General features: G+C 38.8%; 1 protein-coding gene across 6 annotated transcripts in view; it reads left to right on the forward strand.

Moving 5' to 3' along the window:
* The window catches only part of FGGY (FGGY carbohydrate kinase domain containing), a 302075-nt gene that overhangs the window by 208149 nt on the left and 70529 nt on the right, over positions 1 to 23397 (forward strand). For all 6 annotated transcript variants that reach the window (XM_086753837.1, XM_086753835.1, XM_086753839.1 and 3 more), the window contains 2 exons: positions 9908 to 10023; positions 21731 to 21859. In XM_086753837.1, the coding sequence (XP_086609963.1) occupies positions 9908 to 10023; positions 21731 to 21859 (245 nt within the window). The remainder of the gene's footprint in view (positions 1 to 9907; positions 10024 to 21730; positions 21860 to 23397) is intronic.

Genomic DNA, 23397 nt, shown 5'->3' on the forward strand with positions numbered 1-23397 from the left:
TGGCCAGTGGCTGAAGCACCAGCTGATGCTGACAGATGTGTTAGGTGATGTGGATGTGAGTAGCGGTGTGCTGCCATTATTGTACTGAGAGACATTTGTGCTGCTTGAAGGGAGTAATCTCACTCTACCAAAAGCCTGTGGTGGTGAGGGAGCTTGCCTGAAGCCTGGCTTCCTTTTTCTCAGTAGCTTGTAGTCTTTGCTTAATGTTTTGACGAACTTCACTGAGTGTTTGGTGAAGCCTTGAACTGTGGTGAATGTGCTCAAGCTTGGACTTCCAGAGCAAAGCTGTGTAGTGGCTCTGTGTACCAATACTTTCCGTTTTAGTTGTGTAACAGGTTTAACTGCCTGAAGAAGGTAACAGGAGAAGGTATATTTTTTAAATACAAGCTCCTAATTGAAATAGGTATTTGACTTCCTATTGCAGAGTGCTTTGCTTGAAATACTGAGCTTGAAAGAGTGTATTTTCTGGATAAATTGAACTGGAACAGTGCTGATGTTGCATAATGGCAGGAGGTATGTCCAGAGGGCAGGCTGCTGGACTGGAGCGCCGAGACACGTGGGCTTTGTTTCCAGTTTTGCTTTTCATTTGCTTTGCAATTTGTGGATAATCTTTATAACCTCTCCTCTGCTTCTTAAGCTTTTGAAACTTAGAGTTGCAAAGCGATTCAATTATATATATGTGCGCGCTTCTTGTTAGTCTCATATTTAAAGACTTAGACTGTAGCTGTGCATAGGAAGATTTTTAATATGTTCAGCACCATGTATCTGAACGGTGTCTTCCTGCCTGGGGCTCTAGACTGAGTCTCTGGAGTTCAAGATTCGATTCAGGGGTCTGGATGAGGTTTACTCCTTGACCCTTGGCCAAGTCACTCATTTTTTTTTTTTGCCTCTGTTTGCCATCTTTTAAGGGAATGGATTAATATTTTCAATCCCACATGCTATGTCTGATTTGTCTAGACAATACATTTTTGTGTCTAGGACTGTGTCTCATTATGTGTTTTTCAACAATGCCGAAGACAATGGGCTTGAATCTTGGTTGGGTGTCTGTAATACAATACAGAATGAAATTAATAAAAAAGCAAGCAGTCTGCTGACTGTTTGCTTCCCGTTGCCTCGTGACATGCTGAGGCGAATGTGGGTGGATAAAATATCCTTATTTTGTACTTTCTGGTCCAACTCCACATGTTTAGCTAAATGCATCCTTGGTATGAATCCACTGAAATTACTGGATGCACACAAGGGATTAATCTGACTTGATACGTTGCACTTGAGATGGGTGTTTCCCTTCAGGTCTGATGACATAACTTCTTCTAGGAATACTGAATTTAAGAGTCTGTCTTTAAATAATTTGATAGTTTGTTCTAAAGAGAAACACACTTTTTTTTTTTTTTTAAATTGGACTATTTTACAAATAGTGAAAGAGACGTAATCTCGTTTTAGTTAGTGTGATTCGCCTTTTGTTGTATGACTTTTTTTTTTACATTTGCAGTGTTTGATGCATTTGTTTTTATTCTTTAAATGACAGGTTTAAATAAATAACAGCAAACAATTACAGACAAGTACATTCTCCCAATCCAAAGTAAATATCTGTGTGTGTATAAATACATGTGTGTACCTGTGTGTATTTATGAAAAAGGAGAACATGCCAGTTTTCTTCCAATACTTATATATCAAATGCATACTTTCACATCTCTGGCAAGATGTACAAAGGTTACTTTTTTAAGGAACTTTATCCCACACAGCATTTTATTTCTGTGGGTTGATCCTTAGAGTCTGAGTGTCACAGAAGTGGTTTTCCCAACAGTCTGTCATTAAGTTCAAGGTATGTCTGTATAATGCACCGCCAGTCTCATACTCTTCTGGAGTACGGGAAACATCTACACTTTCTACTTCTCAAGAGACTTCTGTGCTTGTTGTGGTGGTAATGGGAGGTCACTCCTAGCTCTGCGCGGGGTGGTCAGTAGGTTGATACCAGAGTTGAAAGCATTTTGCTGCTTTGAAACCTTGTGCTGCTATGTGGTCTTTGAAAATGATCCTATTGTTCTTTTTTTTTTTTTTTTTTCAGTTTCAAAGTGGCACCCAGGGTTTAAATATAACATGGAATCTTGTCAGGGAGTGGCTGTAATCAGAGGAGATTAATTATAGATGTGGGTGTAGAAAATTGCAAATGTGAATTGCATTTTTTGTACAATGAAGTCTATCCCTTTAAGTAAGCAGTGCATTTGCTCAGAAGTTCCTATAATGTAAAAAACCCCCCAAACCCCCCTAAGTGTTACAGCATGAACACCAACTACTAAGAGTGAGGTTTGAGTTACTTACTCCTGTTTCCCTTTCCACACTCATAGTAAAGGGAAATCTTTTCTACTAAACTATATTTTGAAACTGAAGAGCTATTTTCTGAGGTTCAGTTTTCTTCATGGTGAATTCAATACTGGGGATGCTTAAAATGGGATAATGAAGACTTCTAAACAGAAAATAAAAGGAAAGTCCAAATAATTTTTTGAACATTAACTCTTGAAGGCTGAGATCTGGAGTTTAATCCTATTTCACCTGTGATATACAACAAAATTGCCATTGACCTTAATTTTAACAAATACTGGCTTTTCATTGCATCATGCAGAGGGAAGAAAATTCAGCCTAGAGTTTTTTATCTATACTTATAGATTTTTTTTCCTATGAAGTTTCAGTGGAGATTTCAAAGTGGAGAGAAAGCGTCGGTTTTGCTGGGATATTTAACTTCTTCAAAAAAATCTAAATGACAGACTACTTTTTATTATTTATGACAAATATAAGTGTTACCCAGAGCACGGAAAGGATGAAGCTAGTAGAATTGCTAACGCTGATTACTGTAATTTCCTTGCTACCTTTATTGACTAGGTTTAAGTCCACAAACCTGCAGCGTCTGGAAGTCGAGGGCTCTGAGTGCGACTGGTGTGTGTCTGCTAGTTGTCCCAAACAGGCTTCCCCACCTGTCTTTTCTGTTTGGCACGTTTAATGTTTTGTTAGAAGAAAAAAAAAACTTTTCAGGCAAGACTCGCATTGCACTGCTGTGCTAAGACAATGGATTTGGGCAGGCAGGAATTTCCTAGGCTTTGGGTCAAAGGCAATAAAAAAGTGTGTGTTGTAAATATTAGGAACTTGGGATTTGCACAGTTGGGTGGATGGAACAGACCCTGACATGTTTCGGTTTGCGTACGGGCAATTAAAGAGCTGTTGAATAGGTGAAATGAGTAAAATGCAGACAGGGTATGTGAAGTAGAGCACACCCAGACTCAGTTGGCCCTGTGGTTTAGAACTGATCTGCCTGAGAGATCGGCTGTAGTGACCCGGTGACAGCAGGTGCAGCTCTTCTTACACCGCCGTCAGCTCAACACGCCCCTTGGATCCTTTTCAGCAAACGCTTAACATGGGCAGCACCTCATGCAGTTTATAAGTTTCAAAACTATATGGCTAGGTGTCACATTTTTTCTCCTATTACCTGAGAAGTATTCCCTTCGGACAAATTGCCACCTTCTTTTCCTGTTTCCCCCAAAGCAGCCGGATAGGCCAGGCAGGCAGAGACATTGGCGCGAGAGGAATAAATAACAGTGGTGTGTGTGGGTGCAGTAATCTGGTTCTGTTTCAAAGGCCATGTATTAATGTATACGGCACGAGCTGTAATGGAGCAGAGAATAATTACATCTTTCCTATTGCTCTGTGATACCCTCTTCTGTATTTCAGGCTCTTGCAGCACCAGTGCCCAGTTCTGTTTAATATAAATCTTGGATGCTGGGAGTATGTGTGCTGTGCCTTAATTTTTTTTGTCTGGAACATTTTTGCGAAAGCCACAGTCAGATCTGTGACTATGTTAGAGTGGTGTATTGCTTGTTTTTGTAAAAAGCCTGGAGACTGTGGGGTGCATAATTTGGGAGGGCATTGACAGCTTGGTCCAGATGTCAGTGTGTGGAGAAGTTCACTTGAGCAGAACCTAAGCCCTGGTTTTCAGTTTGAATTCAAAATCTGTTTTAAATTTGAAGTTTGCAGAACAAAAGGAAAAACATATTTGACGTGACAGCCACACTCCATTGTTTCAGGTCTCCTCCTTGCCTTCAGAGCGTCATAGAGCTTTTTTAGTTCTTGATTCTTTGTAGCTTTAAATAAATGTGGGCAACAGACCACAGAAAGTTACTTTATCCTGCTGCACACAAATTCTTTTGGGACCTGACTATACCCTGTCCTAGCTTCTGCAGGACTTAGCTTTGGTCGAGGCTTCAGCAGGTGCACTTGGTTTTAGTTCATCACCGCCAAGTCCCTCTCAGTATGGCAGCCAGGTTGGAAGGACATTTTTCAGGGAAGCGATCCACTGAATATATTTTGTGATTAAACTGTCACACTGTTAATGATGCCTGCAAAATTAATTATGTTGATGAGTTTTAATTCATTTCTCACCAGGTAGGATGAACTATGCAGATCCTTTTGCTTTGGAATCAAGAGCAAAGCTTCTGTTTGCTTCAGGATGGTCAAGACAGGGTACTTTGCCTTCAAAGCTGGTAGCTGGCTCATTTTCCAGGCTAACTAGTATTGTACCAACCCTCCTGAATGGAAAGTCATGTTTAAATACCTTATAGGGTAATTTTTCAGGGAAAAGCCATTTCTTTTAGTAACTATCTTTGTTAGTAAGGCTTTTATATTAAACTATATTCAAAATTAGGATGACTTCCAGAAGACTACTGCAGTTACAGAATATGCCCTAAGCTGTGTTTCGTTGTCAAAGATAGCAGCTATTCTCCCAGAAAGGACAAAATCTCTGCAGAGCTGGGAGTCGTGTCCTTGCTTGCTTTATCCCTTCTGGAGTGTGGGAGATGGTGTTAGCAAAGAACAGACCAAAGTGTAAAGCTATAGCAACTCTTAAGTAGGTGTGGAGAAGTCTTTTGCGACTTTTATCTTTTAGATACATTTTTATGCAGATAACTAAGACCATACAGTGTTTCCCATTTTTTAATGAGTGTATCTGATTTGCTTCTCTCCGAGAAGTAGGACAGAGTGAGAGAGAATACTCAGAATGGGTAGACAATGCAAGAAGAGCCACATATCAGCTAACTTTGAGCACTTGAGTTGCTTTGGCCACAAGTCTAGTTGCCTTGGATCCTTTTGAAGGTTAGTGGAGGCAAATAGTTGCCTCCAGACAGCATTTTGGGAGTTATCAGTGTAAGTTCAGTCACTACAGACTCCCTGAACCTCATTGTTTTCTTATGAGGACATACTACTGGTTGGTTGTGCAGAATGCTGAGATTCTGGTCATACAGGACTTCAGCACATCGGCAGTCAGTCCTCAGCAAGAGATGTGAAAAACCTCAGAGCTAGACAGTAATAGAAAGGATTGGGTAATATGCTGTGCCCAGCCAAATCTGCTTTGTAATAATTTTTTTTTTTTCTTGAGGCTGTTGGATGCAAGTAGGATCCTATAGTTCTTTGTAGACTAGAATTAGTAAAAAACTCTAAACATAATCATGTTCTTGTTGAAAATCTGGTTTAAATAAAATAAAAATTTTCCATGCAAAAGAGTTGCTTTTTCAGTAGGAGTATTCTAAGCAAAACTTTTTGTTCTGAACAGAGAAAGGAAACCTTTTATTTCATTGTATTGGGAATATGCTTGAGGAAAACAGTCTTCACATTGTGGTATTCCAGCCTAGCTAAATATGGCCTGTGCTACCGCGGGGTTCCACACCGTGTCTTCTCAAGTCTCGCATTGAATTAGGCCGTCGGGAGAGAACTGTGTCCTAGATGATTGCCCATTAACTCAGCGCCTTTGAACCCCGTTGGTCCTGGTAGTGAAGTAAGGGGAATGTTTGCTTCTATCCTTCTGGTTCATCCAGCTTCAGCTAGTGCAGGTCTGGTGTTTATGGCCAAATAATTGAGGCAATGCTGCCAAATAGTTAGGAAAAGGGAATATACCACAGTGAATATCAGTACTGTTTCTGTTTAATGTCTGCCCTTCATCTGATAAAATCTAGGAGTTGCTGTGAAATACAAAATTTTCTAGTAGTTGAGGCTTTCTTTGTAGGTGTAATGATTTGGTTCCTAGGCTTCCTCTTTACCATAATGTCTTTCTGGATGCAGTTCTTCCAAGTTACCAGTCGTGCTCTCACTTTCTCGGGATGATACTGAGGAGGAGAATTTCTGAGCCATTGCCCGTAAAGCTAATACATATCTATGTCATTGGTACTCAAATGTGAAAAAACACAAACAAACTCTCTACATGTGCCTCCAGCTCTCTAGGATACACAAATGGAGCAGCTGTGTGTAGTTACTGGAGCACCTCATCAGGTAAGTGGCAGGGAATTGAATTCCACACATCCAGGTTCTTTTGAAGCATGTAGTCAAGTTGATCTGTCATTATGGGCATCTCAAATCCTTTTTTCTTGAACTATTATCTAAGAGACCAGAGTGCCTTTCTGCAGTATAATACGTTCTCTTAGATATTAAGGATTTGTATAAAGCTATATTGTTTAATCAAACATGTACATTTTACGTGGCAATCGAGTGGCAGCAGGGGTGGAACAAGGAGCTTAAATCCCAGAGAAGTGTAAATGCTCCGACTGTGTTTATAACAAGCATTTTGAGGTTCTTGTTGTGGATATGAAAATAAAAACCTACCAACATAATGGGTTAGTGTTTTAGCTGAGATTTTAGTTTCATATCAGAACCTTCCACTTATAGATCTGCAAGTTAATTAATTTGGGAAGAGGTGTCCTTCATAGTTCATGTTTTCTATATGGTATTAAAAATTCAACCAGAAGTTATCTATTTATCCTTTTTCTATAAGCACTTCGCAGTTATAAATCCACAGAAGTAGGATGAAAATGTTCACAGCCTCATGACCATTTCATACTAGAGTGTGTTCAGTCCGGCCATGTCCAGTAAGAGAGCTCTGACATGCTGGAATTTTTTGGATTGACAAGGGTCAATCTGTCCCCGTTGATGCTCTTTCGGTGGGGCTGTGTATGTCATGTGCTGTTGCTCAGAAAGAAGAATTGGCCCCTGTTTGAAACGTGCTCTTTGGAGTCCAGCAAGGCTGCTCCTGTTTCTCTTTGGATAAGCATGGAGACTCAGAAGGAGTTGCTTTGTGGTCTTTGCAAGGGAGAAGCCATGACATTTAGCTCTCATCCGTAGAGCATTTTTCAGGGTGTGGCAATAGTTCATAGCATTGGTGTAATTAGAAAAATACATGTTCAGTTCTGATGATAATTTGTTATGATTTGGTATTTACCATATTTGGGAGAACTTAATGCATTATTGTTTCACTCTTTATGTCTAAATTTTTCCTAAAGTGATTAAATGATCTTTATTTCAAATACCCTGTCTTTATTTTTCCTTTTAACGAGAGGTTTGAGCTGATTTGGGGAGAATGTTTGGTTTTTCCCAGTATTTTCTTCAGCCTAGAATTTATTTATTCACTCAGTTTTTGTCAAAGGTCCTAATTAGATTTCTATGTCTGGCTTTTTAAATCCTTAGAAATTGGAATTTCTTATATCAACATTGCCATTGCTGTAGTTACAGGTCATGTGCTTTTCTGCTTTCAAACCAGATGCTGAACTGTAATTGTCTCATCTATTCTTAAACTGGTTAAGAAGGAAAATAGGAGGGGATATCAAAACTGTGTGAAGAGTAACCCTGAAATAATTTCCACAGTATTTATAAGGATATAAATAGTTACCTCTATTTCTTTTTTTCCCTAAAATGTGTAATGTTAATAAATTCTCTCATTGCAATGAGCAAACAATGCACCTTTATAAACAGTGGGATTGTAAATGAACGTCGCCCCTCCTCTGGTTGTGAAAACATGGTCACTTCAAAAGAACACAGTGAAATGAAACATGATGCCTTTGAAATACACATTTCTGTCCTGGATGAGAAACGAGGAGTACGAGGAGTCCATGTAACCATCCCATCTTCTGCTCCGTGGCACGCAGGAGGACGTACCCTGAGCACAGTGCCTTCAGCTGTCCCACCTTGAGGAATCCTGCCCTCCCTTGTTCACCTGTGGTTCTCCAGCTGTGTGGAAAGGCTCTTTCTGTTCTTATTTGGCTTTATTTTGCATACAGTGTCAGTGTTTAGACTTGTAGGTAGTAAATAAAAACAGCTTATCTTTTTCTGTTCTGTTTGCTGATTTCTTTGCTAGTTTCTGTACTATATTTTAACGGAGGAGAGACACTCACCGTATGACAAGGATGTATGTCAAGCTTGAAAGTACCAGAAATCATTCCTCTTTTTCGGAAAGACCAGATCCTTTAATATTTACTGCATGCTTTTTGCTAGAACTGTAAAATAAGATGCTCTACTCTGCCTAGATAGGAAAAGTGCAATGGGATCTGTACTAGCAGCAAGTATTTTACATGAAGTTTTCTCTCTCCCTTTCAATACTGAGTATTTTGAGTATCTAGTTGGGTTTGATTGTGTTTTACAGGTACAGGTTGTAGGTGCTGATGTGCGTGACGTTCTTTGGGACACCTCACTGTATCTGACTGTCAGCTGTGTTGCTGTCTTGTTTTTACATTTTCTGAAGTCTTCCTTCTTCATTCAGTAATTGCACCTTGCTGTAGACGGTGGGGTCATTGTCCAGAGCTGGTTTTCCTAGGTATTATGGTAATGTAAGTAACAATACGTAAGAAAATAATAAGACTTCTAGTTTAATTCTTCTTATTTAGGTCCCTAGGTAGTTCATGTGGATGAAAGGGAGGGTTTACTTGAACTCAAAAAATATTTTTTTGTAGACAGGAATTTTGTTTGGATTTTACTTATGCAAAACTGCAAGAAACAGTCAAATGCTTCAGTAAAATTCCATTTACTTCAAAGATAAATGTTCAAATGGTAACATAATAATAAAAAGGATATGAAGCACACTTGGCTAAAAATGAGTCACAGATAAGCTGTCTTGTAAGACATCAAAGAAAATCCATCTCTGAAAGGGGTTTCTTTGAGAACGGTTCTGATGTGTTTCCCTGAGATGAGTCTCGCACTTGACGGTACAGTAGTTGTTATAAGACTACAGGCAGATGAAATTTTCAGTGGTATTTAGCATTTTTCATACCTTTTAGTTTAAGCATTTTTCAAGCATAATTAAATACTAATCTTCTGACATGGTTCTTAGTGTTCAAACAGAAAACAGTTTCTGTAATACTAAATTATTCGTATTTTGGGTGGAATATGAGGTTGAGGATATGGATCATTTCAGGAGAAGAGCATTCCCTTTGCTCTGATAAACATTTCGGCAAGTCTTGTCTTTTGTTTATATTCTGCTCCTGTAGTCTGCCCTTGTGATGCTGTACTGTCACAGAGAATTTCAGCATTAACTTACCAAGAATGAGAGACATGCTATGCAGAAGCTCTGGTAGTTGGATGCGGTTTTGCTTGTACACGTTCACCTGATAAAGGCGTTTAGTACCTGCAGGTATTGAAGCAGTGCTATTTAACCTAATTTTCAGTGCATACGTAATCTCCTGTAAATTGTAATTCAGCTTGAACGTAAGTTATAGAAGGTTTTTCTAAGGACATACTGTGTGCAAAACATTGCTGTTTAGGTACAGCCTGGAAAAGCAGGAGTCTTTCTCTGAGCTGCTTGCTGAAGAGCTGTTATGTTCATACTATGCTGTCTTGCAGGCATATGCCTGGCCTGTTATTGGACTGATTTATGCAATGAAGTGGCCAGATCAGGAGTTGTTTCAGCAGAGAAGAATCTTAAACATAAGGTCCTTTTAAGGTATCTCAAGACGTGCACTCCAAACAGTAACCATTTTTTTTTTTTTTTTAATGTTAGCATTATGCTTGGAACTTTTGACCAGTGAATGAAGAGATCATTTGGCACAAACTTCTTAAAACCAAATGTGTTTGTTTGCCTGATTCCGTGCCTGTGTTGTCTCTTTTCTAGGTCCCTCTGTACAGTAGTGTGCAAGTGGACGTACACTTCAGATGGCGGTTGGGATGACAGTTTCTGGAAAATGATTGGTTTGGAAGATTTGGTGAAGGATAAGTATGAAAAAATAGGTATATCAGAGGGTTGTTTTGTTATACACATGTACATGCACATATACAAGTTATACACATATATAAAAATATGTATATATGAGATACAGACATATAAAAAGATCTTTTGCTGTATTATTGTGAATGCCAGCAGAAATGTAGCAGAACTTGATGAAGCTTCAGATGGGTTGATAACAAGTCTCATGCCCATAGGTAACAGCTTTTCTGAGTGCAGTTTTTACTTGGCATTGTCATTCAAAAATATGTTTAAATTTTATAGCATCTACCCTTCTGAAAGGCCTAGCTAGGCTTTCAGTACTGCTCAGCCTCAACAATAGAGAAGTAAATGAGAGCCTCAGCAATTGATTACATGAAGGAAGCGCCTCATATGGGTATATTGGATGGCAGGCGACGAAAAAAAGCCACAAGTAATAATTTATAGCTGTTACTGGTAGCATGTTTTGCGACCTGTATAGTAATTTAAAAAAAAAAAGTGCTACCTCTGCTTGTTATTATCTTCATAGTATTTTTTTACTCTCTTAGAGCCTAAGTTTAATTAGAATGGTAGCCTTGCTAATAGCGATTCCTACAGCAGATATTCATTAAAAGTCCATAATGTTAATATACCAGAAAATTTCCAGGATAACTTTATTAGACTTTCTCTGTTAAGTTAATGGACTTTTAAATGGATGTCCTAAGCAGACATGTCATTAACAAGAATATTACCAGACATGAATTAAAATATGTTCATTCATCAAAGTTAATTATCTGAAATTTCCTTTGATTTTTTTTTTTTTAATGTCTAGCACTTTGAACAAGTTTGTACAGCGGTTTAAATGCAGCAACATGAAATGGAAATGGCATAGGAAGGACTGTAGTGAAATGAAATGTAATGAAATCTATAAACTTTTCTGATCATCGCTAAATATACTATAAGTCATTTTCAGGTTATCAGAAAATTGTATGTGAAAGCTTCCCTGAATAGATTTCAGCTTTTCCCTCTGCAACTGAAACTGCTTATGCAAAGGTACAGAACAGGAGTGTTAGACTTTTAGCTTCCTGAGGTTTTAGTTTGAATACAGTTCTTACAACCTCTATCACATGTGGCTTTTAGCAAATCTTCAACAAGTTAAAATAAGACTTGCAATAAATACATGTTTTTACCAGAACATTGAACATCTCAGCAGCTGGTAGTCTCACGGATGAGTATTTTTAAAATAAATTATTTATGAAGTGTAACCTAAGGCTTTAATACAATATTTATGCAATGCACTTCAAGGACAGTGCAAAGCCATTTGCCATTTTAAGTAACTAAACATTCATGTTTTAAATGATAAAGTAGCCATTAATAAAAGAGCCTTTTGTTGTGATGGAAGCCTTATAAAACTAATCTCTATATGGCTTAACATTTAGCAAGACAAAAATCATTAATTTCCGATATCAGGCTTACATTTTTGTTAAAGCACGCTGTTTACAAAATAAATCAGTAAATTAACTTCTATTGGTAGGCATTTCTTGCCAGACAGAAATGTTTTCCTGAGTTAATGGGGAAAGTGTCTAGTTCCCTGGGCAGTTGTGGTGATTTCCAAGACGTGAACCATTAAATACCTGGGTACATCTCAGCTCGAATTGGAGAAGCAGAATCCGACCTCCAGAATTGCACCAAATTGTAGGCTAGAACTTGAAGCTTCTGAAGAGCACTTACTTTTACTCACCTTGAGAAATCCTTTGATTTTCAGATTCTCGGGCTGATTACCTTAAGGTATGGTGACATTGTTCCAATTAAAGTTGGGAGTTTTTCTTGTTTTAATGAGTGTTCAGTGTTGTTGAACTTGGGAAGAGTGCTCCAATAAGCTCAACTTTCCCTTACTTAATTTATATTAATCAAGACCCTGTAGATCCTCCTGCCAGGACAATGCCATTCAGTCACTCGAGCAGCACTGGTCAAACTGCAGCTGGAATGGTCTTGCATAGTGGAAGACTCCTTCCAGCCATCTCCCAAGGTGTCAGCATTGGCGGCGAGGCACCATCCCTACATAAACATCCTCCCAGGAGCCCACAAATGCTACACTGAGCACAACGAACACAGGATCACAGCTTGCACAAACTCAACTCAAGCCACGTTCGTAATATTGCTTCAGGGTGCTGTCCCGGGAGTGAGCAGTCTCAGCTGCCATTAACTTCAGCACGTTATACAAGAGGAGGGCAATTTGTTTAAGTAACTCCTATGGACAAACAGGCAGGGGATGTGCTTCCAGGAGGCACATCAATGTTCTATGGCTGACAGAAAAGAATTTGAAGCAGTAGAATTATCTGACTTGCAGATTAAGGAACTCGAAATTGCCAGATAACCTAGGTAGGAGCAGGTTGAAGGGAGATTGTACATGGTCAAAAACTCCTCCTAACATGAAAGCAAGACCAAAAACTTAACAAGTCTGAAGTAATTCTAGTGGAATTTCCTTTTCTGTTCTCAAGCTTGTCCAAGTCCGCTCAAGGTTTGTTTAGCTCAAATACAAAGATGGATTTTAATGCCTGCATGTTCCCCTTGTAAGGACAGATAGTAGTGTTTTTCTCACATATCTTTCCTAAAAGATGAGCAGGCTCCAAATCATCATTTCTTTGTAAATAAAACAAAATATCACAAGATAAAGTGAGGCAAATTTTCTTACTGTAACAAAAGTAAATATGTAGGTGACCAGTGTAAAATAGGCAGAGAAGCTATGTGGGTTTTTTAAATCTCTAGTAAAATCATTATTGTTTCCAATCAGAGGGAACTAGAGATAAATAGTTATGACTTGATTTTTTTTTTAAGTAGCTTTAGCTTTCATGACACTGGAAATATTTGTGGAAATTACCTGAGAACAACTTCTTTAATGTACGTATTTCTTTATTCTGATAAATACACTTTTAAACATCACTTTGAAAATGTCTTGCCCTTTAAAATTATGTTTACTGTAATCAGAGTGGTGCTTGTGGTTCCAGGTAGTACGCTTCTTTTAGTTTCAGTTTAACTTAACGTATGACCTTGTTGATAAGGACGACCCTCACATCTGACCTTTGGGGTCTTCCACAAACCTTTCCCACATCAAGGCGTGGGTTCACGTGTGAAAATTCCCAGGCCTTTGACAGTTGACATTTTTCAGAGCAGACTAACCTTTCAGGGAATCCACATAAGATGTTGTTTGTGGTCCCTTCTGTACATCATGAATTTACTGATCACAGTTGTGAAGGTAAAGAGTGTTGTCTGGAGAAACTACAAAATTTATTGATCCCATTAATTTGCCCACGAAGAGAGCAGAAGATCGCTTGTATTCAAAACCACTGTGAAAGTGTTGTGTACTACAGGCATTAGCATTTATCTGCTGTGGTGAAAGTACATGATGAGTATCTCTTTGTGGTATTATAAAACCTAGAAAGACATTAACAATTCTGTTAAAATTTCATGTGCTGTAGACCTCTTAGGGTACTGAAGCATATATTCCATTTGGAGGAAAATGCCTGATAAATTTTCACCGCAGCCCTCTACTTCAGGGGCTACTTAAGGGACCAAATAATGATTTTTTATTGAATGGTAATATTTTATGCCAGGTCTTTTTTTGGTTGAAGATGGAGCCTTTGTCTGAGAGAGCGTTGCAGGTACTGCAGAATAGGTTTTATTGTTCTTTCAGATTGTGTATCAAAGACTAAAATGCTGCATTTTGTAACATACACCAGTGTCCACTTCTACATACAAAACTAATGAAGATGATGGTGGTGTATACCTCACTGCCTTGCTTGTTACACTTAAATAGAATCTGCTTAGGATTGTGTTTTTGTCAGAATTAGTTGGTTTTAATACTTGGAAGTTCTACTCATTTATTTACATTTAGGTTGAAGATGGAATATCCAGTCCCGGGTGGGAGAATACAGTCAACATGAATTTATGCTACAGCAGCTGTGAGGGGAGTGGTCAGTCCATTAGTTCTGTCCATTTTCTGCCTCTTCCAAGGCCTTTCATGATGCAAGATGCTCCAGAGTTTATGAAGAATTTCCTTGAAGGCTGAGAGAAAGGGATGATAATTTTTTTTTTTTTTTCAGGTCAGCTTGTAGCTGCCAGTTCTTCATAAAGCTTGATAGTAACAATGAGCTTTAAACACCGTACTTTGCGAATGGTAGAGAATAATACGTAAACAGATCCTCCTAGGTATGGGTCCTTTTCTGTCTGTCTGTGGTCTTTTGCTTTCTCCAATAAATGACAACACGGTACAATTTCAAACAAAATTGAAAGGTTGAATCAGAGGATATTTATACTTACATGCTGTCAAAATCCATGGACTTTACAACTGAAGAGTGTTCCAAGTGTGCTAACGTTTTTCTGGCTTCCTGTCATTTCAGTCTATCCAAGAGCTGTAGCAACTGTAAAGGAGCTGAAACTGGCACGGTGCAAAGAGGTTTTAGGGTGTCTCCTTCTTCAAAGCTTGAGGCATTATTTCATAATATATGATTCAGCAGTAAGAAGTTAGAAGGAATTTTTCTCAGAAAAGCTACACGTTCCTGTGATTTCTATTTTATTTTATGTTTTTTTTTTTTTTTCCGTCTTAAGATCACTGAATCACATGAATGGTTGAGGTTAGAAGGGACCTCTGGAAATTATCTAGTACAGCTCCCCCTGCTCAAAGCAGGGTAGCCTACAGCAGGTTGCTCAGGGCTGTGTCCAGTTGAGTTTTGAGTATTTCCACAGATGGAGACTCCAAAATCTGCCCGGGCAACCTGTTCCAGTGTCTTGACCACCTTTCCCCATGAAAAACGTTATTTTTTCTTCTGTTTAAATGTAATTTCCTGTATTTAGTTTGTGTGCATTGCCGCTTGTACTGTCACTGGGTGCCACTGGGAAGAGTCTTACTCCATCATCTTTACTCTCTCCCACCGGATATTTATATACACGTTGATAAGATCCACCCCCCACCCACCTCTGAGCCTTCTCGTTGCTTCAACTCTCAGGTCTCTCAGTCTCTCCTTGTACGATGTGCCTGTCATCTTTGGGGTCCTTCTCTGGACTTACTCCAGTATATCCGTGTTTCTCCTGCACTGGGGAGCCCAGTGTAAAACACAACACACCAGATGTGGCCTCCTGAGCAAGGAGCAAGGATCATCTGCCTTGGCTCGCTGGTGGCATTCGTCCCAATAGATTATTATAGAGAATAATAAAAAAAAATTCACACTGTCCGCTTCTAGAGTTTTGATCCCAGGCTCTTTGTGGGGAATTGATATTTTTTTCTACTCTAGCAACATTGTGGACTTGGGAACTTTCTCTCTAGTATGAAAACTAGGAGCTTTTTCATTGAATTTCTGTTTTTAATAGTCATAGGAAAAGCTTTGAGCAGGCTTTGAGCCTGTTGTGATTTTTTAGTATGTAAATTTCTCAAATATTATCCTTTCTTGTTTTTCCATACAGTTCTTAGAAAAGAAAAAAAAAGCATTTCTCAGAATAGTTCTGGGTCATTTCTTCTTTTCACCTGACTATTCCTCTCCCTAGTGCTGATTTATTCATCACTTCTTTTTTTTTTTTTTTTTTTTTTTTTTCTGAAGCTTCATGCTGACATCGCTTTTAAAACAGAGATGTCTGCTTTATGAGTCAGGATTCACAAAACCAGAAGGGCTACTTCAAACAATTTGCTGACTTCCTCCAAGTCAGAGGCTGTTGGACTCCCTAAAATTAGTGTTTAGGTAGTTTAGAGTGTATCTTAGAACCAATCATGATTTTATAATTTCCTGTGATGGAGAGCCCACTTCAGACTTAAAGGTTGTTGATTGTTAGTTGCTGTCATTTCTCAAAATTAATGAATTAATTACAGAATACACTTTATTTTTCATCTGAATTTTAACTTCCTACTCTTGTCTGGCAGACTGTAGTGACATGCCTGACCTGCACAGACTGAAATTTTCTGTGTTAAAGGAAAACACTGAGTGGCTTAGGGTTTTTCACCAAAACTCTTGTGTGAACTGTCATATTTCTCAATCCTCGTAACTGATTTCCTGACTGATTTCTGAACCCTTTATAGTGCATCACTGTCTTCTCAGTACAGGTATTAGAACTGGATGCTGTGTGAATGTGGTGGAGAGTAAGATTGTGCGGGTGTCAGAAGCTTAGCTGAAAGATTCAGCAGCGTCCTTTCAGTAACTGATAGGTTATTTTTGGTCTGTCTTTTGGTTTTGTAAAAGGGGTCATTATTTCGAGTTGCTATCGTGTGAATTATTAAAAACCGCCCAGTAATAAAAAGCATTCTGTTAAGTGATAATTTGTCATTAATGCAGGCTAAATTGCCTGTACAGTATTAGTGATGTACTGTATCAAACCCAAGTCTTACTGCTTGCAGCTCTGAAAGTATAGCAGTAGTCACATCTGCATCCATGATCTTTGTATTTAGAGAGACTGTTAGGAATATTGTACTGTGAGTGCTGGAAATCTAAATTATCAGCCTATTGAAATTATTGTTTGCAAGAAAAAAACATGAGATCAGGTAGAGTTTGATGCAAATACGTTGCATCTAGTTACCTAGTAAGACATCCAGACAGATGTGTTGTAGACTCACACGCGTGTCAGCGTGGTGAGTAGTGAACCGTGCGTTACAAGAGATGTTCATTCTGCCCTGTTTCACTGAAATCCAGTAATGAAAACTCAGTCACGTCCATCAATGTACAAGCCTAATGATCCAACGATACAGAATACTTTTTTTTCTTTTTCTTATGACCTTTAACCAGGCAAGCTGATTATTTATACATGAGGTAGCTCTCTTGCATTTGGAGAAGAAGGCATTAGGCTTTGTTGAAGAAGGCACCTATGGTCTGCAGACCAATTTACTTTCCAGCTTAATGAATCAGGATCAGCCTGCACACAGGTTGCTTGCTTTTGCCAGTATTTAGCAACCTAATATGTCTGCCTTAAGTAATTACACGTTAGGCAGTTGAGATGCAGTTCAGCCAAAGGCATAAGCTGTATGGGAGAGCGGGATGGAAAGGACCCAAATTAGATTTGCCTCAAGCTACTGTGGCAGCTCACACAGACAGAGATGAATTTTGAACTGAAGAAAGCCAAAGTGATTTTGTTTAACCAACTGTTTTTCTCACTTTTAAATAAGCTGGCCTATAATATCGCAATTTGTTTTGGTTTTCCTGAATGAAAATTCTGGAGTTTTTAACTGCCAACCAGGAAATTTTATGGAGGGTATTTCCAGGTTAAAAAAGCCCCAAATCTGGCTGTTTAACACCTTTTAACCACCATGCTTTCTGTCCTAAGAAAAAATTAATATTATAATTTTATAGTCTGCATTATTATCCTGCTTCTTTCTGATCTTAGCACTGTTCTTGCTAATCAGCTGGGTTAAAAATTATAGAACAATTAGCCATTTGTATCTCAGTTAAATGTGAGTATTGTATGTAATTGAGAGGGATATTTGCTAATGTATTGTATGTGAGATGGCATTGGGACGATGTACCAGAAAAGTTATAATATTTTTTATTCAGATTCCTTGCGTCTCCCAGACTTTTGGCATTGTGAGGATTATTATAAAATGCAAAAATTGGAGATTATCTACAAGCTTTGTAATGAGCAAAGCATTGAGAGGGAAAAATCTCTTGCATTGCTTATTACGAGGTCCATTTGGATGGATGGGGCTTCTTTTTACTACGGTCCTGTTTCCTTTGATGCTTATTTAGCACAGTTTTGTTTATCTAGATAACTTCTTCAATGGATGTCATGTATCACTTATTTAACAGCATATCTGTTTTCTGTATTGTCTTTTAAATTAAAAAGCATTTAGATTGTCCACTTTGGAGGAGACTATAACATGGAGAGAGGTTGTACCCTTTGGCTGGATTTCTTTCTGAGGTTCCTGAGATTTTAGCAAGGGATTGATATATCCAACTTCAGGTTTGCTTGTGTCAAGTTACTGAAGAAAAGGGACGTCTCCTTTTGATTTTCTTCCTTTTGTATTTTTATGCACTTATACAGGCAAATATAAGTGTGTATGAAACGCAGCCACGTCCCTCATGACAGATGAAGAGCTGTTCTCAGTGAGTGTATCGTAGCTGAGTCAGCTGGGCCCCCTGCTGCGCTCTGCTTTTGTTGTTTTTAAAAAGGTCTGTCTCTTAAAGTACCTACTCCTGCTAAATATTAGTAAGCCTGTACAGTGAATTTTGATTACTGAAGTTGACTGAAGCTGCATTGTCTGCCTTCTGTGTTGCGTCTGGTAAATAGCTGGTTGCTGTGGAAACCGCCTAAAAAGGTAGAGGGTCCTTGGTACCAAATAAATCCTTTAGACAAAACCTGATCATAGCAAATTCTAACATTAGGCTTCGAAGAAGGATAAAAGAGGAGGAAGAGATTCAGACAGCTTTTTCCTTTTGTAAACTTGCTGCTTTATAGGGGAAAAAATAGCTAGAAATAGCCTGTCTCGTACGAAATGAAAAGGCTGTGGATCAAGGCACCGCATTAGTGAAACAGCTGGGTGAATGTGAAACAGAAAGTCCTCCAGCTTCAGCCCTTGTGGGTTTGTTTGGTTAGGCCTAATTTTGGAAGTCATTACAGCGAAGGTAAATGACTTGCACAGGAGACGACTGTAAACAAAAGACTGGATACATTTACTTTGGCAGGAGCCTTGAGAAGACTCGGTCCTTTCACTGCCGCTTTCATGCAGCCTCCTGTAACGCTCTCGCTGCGCGCCTCGGCGTGCAGGCGGCTCTCGCTTCCCGGCCTCCCTCCCTGCCAGCCTCTTGCCCCTGACGGGTAGGATTTAAGGGGGGCAGCACCTGCTGCTGAAATGCTGGTGCGTAGCTGCAGAGTACCTTTATTTTATAGCAGCTGTCCCTTGACTGCTAAAGCCACTGTGTTTTATTCAAGTTGGAGTCTCTTCACTCTTCCCAGGCTGGTACCGGAGTATAACCTGTTTCAAAAGTTTTACTTTTTAACTGTGGCTCCTCTTTGGTTGCTTTTTGTGTTTTTTATTTTATTATTTAATAGCTTTCTATCTACAGATTCTAAGTGTACTGATGCTAAACTGACTTTTCCAGTTTTTCAGTGAAGAGTAAAGCACGACAATTATAATTCCCTTTCCAGGTCTCTACCCACATGGTTTGGTCACGGCTCTGCCCGTTCCACACCTGCTTACTCACACTTGTGTGGGTGGGGAGGCTACTTCTGTGCTGACAGAAGGAGTGCCCATGCAGAGCCTGCTTCTTCACTTCTACAGAGCTCCTCGTGAACATCTTGTATGGGTGTAGCAAAGGTTTCATTGATTTGTAAAGCTGGGAGGATGAAGTAGAGGGGCAGAGTCAGTATCCTTGCCTTGCTGCACTCACTTGGTGGCACCTCTTTTCTCCTCTCCCTGACTGTTGGGTGACCTAGGAGACTCTTCACAATCCCTGTCTTGGGTGACTTCTGGCTGCTGTCGCTTCCCAGATTGTCTGGAAGTGCTTTCAGTCAAGGAATAGTTGTTCAGGTTTACTTTGACTCCTAAACCAGATGGGGCATAGTCTACTGTTAATTCCTTTTAAAATTTTTTAATTTTTTTATCATTCTGCATCTTCAAATCACAAGAAACCCATCCCTGCACATTCTCGCAGACTTTATGCCCATGGGGCATGGCAATGCTGCTGGTCATTCTGATATATAACTAGTACAAAAGGAATCTATAGGGTCATTTCCTACTCCTGCCGTAAAAGAGAAGATTATCTTTATCTCTGAAGTTGCTCCCTTAGTGCTCATTAACTAGTGATACAGTAATTGAGAAACTGGTAGGAAAAGATTTTCTCTAATAGTAGTCCTGGTCTCTGAAATGGAGTTTAACCACATAATAATTACACACTAAAATGTTTCACCGGTATGACTGATATAAACAAGCCAGCTGTGGAACTCAGTGCTTGGAAAGAGGTTTTATTTCAGATTAATTTAATCTGGTGCTGTACGTACAAGACACTTGTATGCTTTCAGGTCAGGCAACTGATTCTGAAGAAAAAGATGTGGTTTTAGCTGCATGAACTCTTTTTAACTTCCTTCCACCTGCAGGGTCTTTGATAACTTATTTTTACTGGTGTTGTTCTCTGATGTCTTAAAAACCAGAAAGGTAATACTAAAGTTCTCTTAAAGAGAAATATCCTGCTCTACAACTTACTGGGGAAAAAAATACAAAAGGTACACCTCTGGAAAAAGCCAGCGCAATGTTTTGACTTTACATGAAGAATTAATGAAATATAGACTTTTTTTTTTTCTTTTCTTTTCTATAAGGAGATAGTTCAATGTCATCACTTCCTTCTGTATAAGCTAAATGGTGAGGTTTGCTTATTGCCCCCGATATTTTAATATAAACCCAAAGTAAAGCGGAAAAGTTTCGGCTCTACATACTTATTTTAAATTTCCAGTGTGAGAATAGAAACTCTTGGAGAAATGAACACGGAGAAGTTGTGTGTGCTGTGTAATCACAGAGTGCCCCATACGCTGCGTCTGTCAGGACGTGGGCATCTTCTTTAAAGTGAAGAACCAACATCATTTACAGCAAAGCCAAAGATCTAAGTGATATGTAAGACTGCAAACTCCCTTTCCACTAGTGAATTTAATATCATGACCTTCTTTTCACCTACCAGTAAGGTAGTATAACTGTATTTCTAGAACATTATGCTCATGAGCATTAGTGTATTCCTGAAATTTTATGATATGCTATTCCACTTAATTAATCTGTGTTGCAGAGGATGTTTTACTTCCTTTTTACGCATCAGAACGTGCTTTAGGTGTAACATTCTCAGTAGAATTGACTGTGAAAATAGTCTTGTTTTATTTTAAAAAGGAGTTTTATCAACTCTGCCCAGAAGATTTATTGAGCTGAGTAAATACTACAGATTCGTACTAAACCCAGCAGCCAGATAGGAGGCTGTCAGGGGGGTGTCTTTAAATTCTGCAAGTTTAATGAATCTAGATTTGTTCTTCTAAGCTCTGCACAGTCTCTATCACCATGACATAATTATTGAAACAATCTCTTTTTGCAAGACAAAACTGAATGAGCATTATGATAGTGGAGACCAATGCAGAGAGAACCTGCCACCAGGCTCCTTGGTGGCAGGACTGAGAGTGAAGGGTGGCATTGCTTGCGTTTGGGGTGACCGTAATGTTCTTTGTACTCCATAAGGCCAGTGAAGACTCAAAAAGGGATTATTTAAGTCTGTGAGGAAATACAGCTGCTTAAGCCAGTTTCTTTTTCAGAGTTTCTATTACTATAGCCACCTTATTTCTAGTAGAAACTTCTGGAGAGGATGGAAATGGAAAATTAAAAAATTATCCTTGTGCAGTAGGTGCAGTTTTCAGTTCTTGTTCACATGCACAGAGAACGGCTGCAGGCAGCCTAGTCAGTAACTGCCAGAAGAACCTGGGATGTCTGCGTAAGTATTTCAGGTCTCTTGGAAAGACGCCAAGCAGAATTTAATTGCTTGTGGTGAAATCTTTCTCTGTGGCTGGATAGGACATTGAATACTTTTGAACTTTTAAATTGCTACGGGACAGCCTGATCTAGGTGGTTGTATTTAACGTACAGACAGATAATGAAAGATGCTTCTTAATCAGATAGAGTTCTTTGATGCACTTTTTGTTTTATATATCCCACACTAACTGGAGGGAGAGGAAGGGAGTTCTTGTAATAACATACACATTTGTTTTTCTGTTTAGTAAATTGACAGGTGTTTGGTTTTTCTTGTGTCTGCCCAGGAAACCACGTCTTGTCTCCTGGAGAGTCTGTTGGAAAAGGTCTAACGCCAGAAGCTGCAAAAGATCTCGGTCTCCCTGAAGGGATTGCAGTAGCAGCATCTCTCATCGATGCACACGCTGGAGGACTAGGTACTCAGTTCTTGGAAACAGGAATGTATTGAATTAATTTTAGAAAGCCCATTTCTCACCACCTGTTTTGTATCCAGCAATTTGCTCTGATGCTATTCTTAGGAAGTAGCATAACTAAAATTAAAAAACCCTCACAATAACTGCTAATATTGAATATCTGTTTATAGAAAGGGGCTATCGCTGTTTATTTCTTTTCAGCTGGATTTCCAAATTGTTTGTGAACATCTGCTGGTTCCACTTTGAATTCCTGAACTGACACACCGTTATGTTGGCATGCCAACATGCTGAGAGTTTGCATCTTCTGTAAAACTTTGCGGATAGGCAAGAAAAATAAATAACTGACATTCTAAGGGGGAAGTCTCCTGTCTGAGGCTTGTTCTTAGTTTTAGAAGGGATTCATGCTTTGTTTAAATAATGCAATAGTGACCTTTTCACATACATTTATGCTAGCACAGTGTGGGCTATGTACCAAAAGCCCTGCTTTTGGTCTGAGGGTTTAAAATATGTAAATACTGGGTATCTAAACTAGCAAACAAAAGTAGAGGGGGAACTGGTCACTGCACAGCATTCCCTTTCTGCGACTTGGAACTTTTTATCAGTAACTTGAGTGGGAGACCTGATGCTTAGATTTTTTTTTTTTTTTTTTCCCAGCCCAATATACTGATATGCCCAGTTTCAACTGTGTTGAAATGTATTTGGTGAGGCTCAGTGGCATGATTTTCTTACTATGCTGTTTGGCCACGTCTAAGTACAGTCAATAACAAAATGATCCAGTGTAACTTTTTGAGCAGGAAATTGAGGTTTTTTTAGTTTGGTAGTTTAGAAAACAGTCTTACCTCAGAAAGTTTCAGTGTTATTGACACAGTACTGTTCTATGGAAATCTATTGCTCATCAGAGTATCTTTCTTTAGATCTAAATGAAATATGATTAGCTGCTGAAATACCAGTTTTGTTTCAGATATTTTCTGGGGTTTTAAATCTCATTTGTTCTACTAAAAGTTGTGGCCTGGGAATTTTAAATATTTAAATCCATTTATGTTGCTTCGATAGCTGTTTCTGGTGAGGTTAGGTAATCATGTAGATTGCTTTTCTTATTACCTGAGAAGGAGTAGATACAGGTCCAGCTGCAAAAGGAAGACTGAGTTTCACTGTCATAGTTGTACACATGTCGTGTTCCTGCTATTGTGACTTACTTAAAAAGCTATTTGTGTCAATTTATATCCTAATTGCATTAAAATGTATTTAAAATTATATCCCCTAGCAGCTTTGTGTTCTTGGATGCAATAATAAGCTGACCTGGAATAATGAACTTGCTGAAAAACTAAATTGTCACAGAGCACGTGCAAATGACAGTGGAGGGTCCTCATTTAATTGGCATCGTTATGTGAGTACTGGATTCAGAGCACAAACAATTTGCCCAGTAAATTGAATGTGCTGAAATTAATTAATTGAATTTAAAGAAGAATAGAGAGCAACTGTCTGTTCATTTGCTGTAGAATTCTGTGAAGAAACTGTAACATTAGAAATACATAGCTACT

Source organism: Chlamydotis macqueenii, chromosome 8 (assembly GCF_036417535.1).
Source record: "Chlamydotis macqueenii isolate bChlMac1 chromosome 8, bChlMac1.mat, whole genome shotgun sequence".
Lineage (NCBI taxonomy): Eukaryota > Metazoa > Chordata > Aves > Otidiformes > Otididae > Chlamydotis > Chlamydotis macqueenii.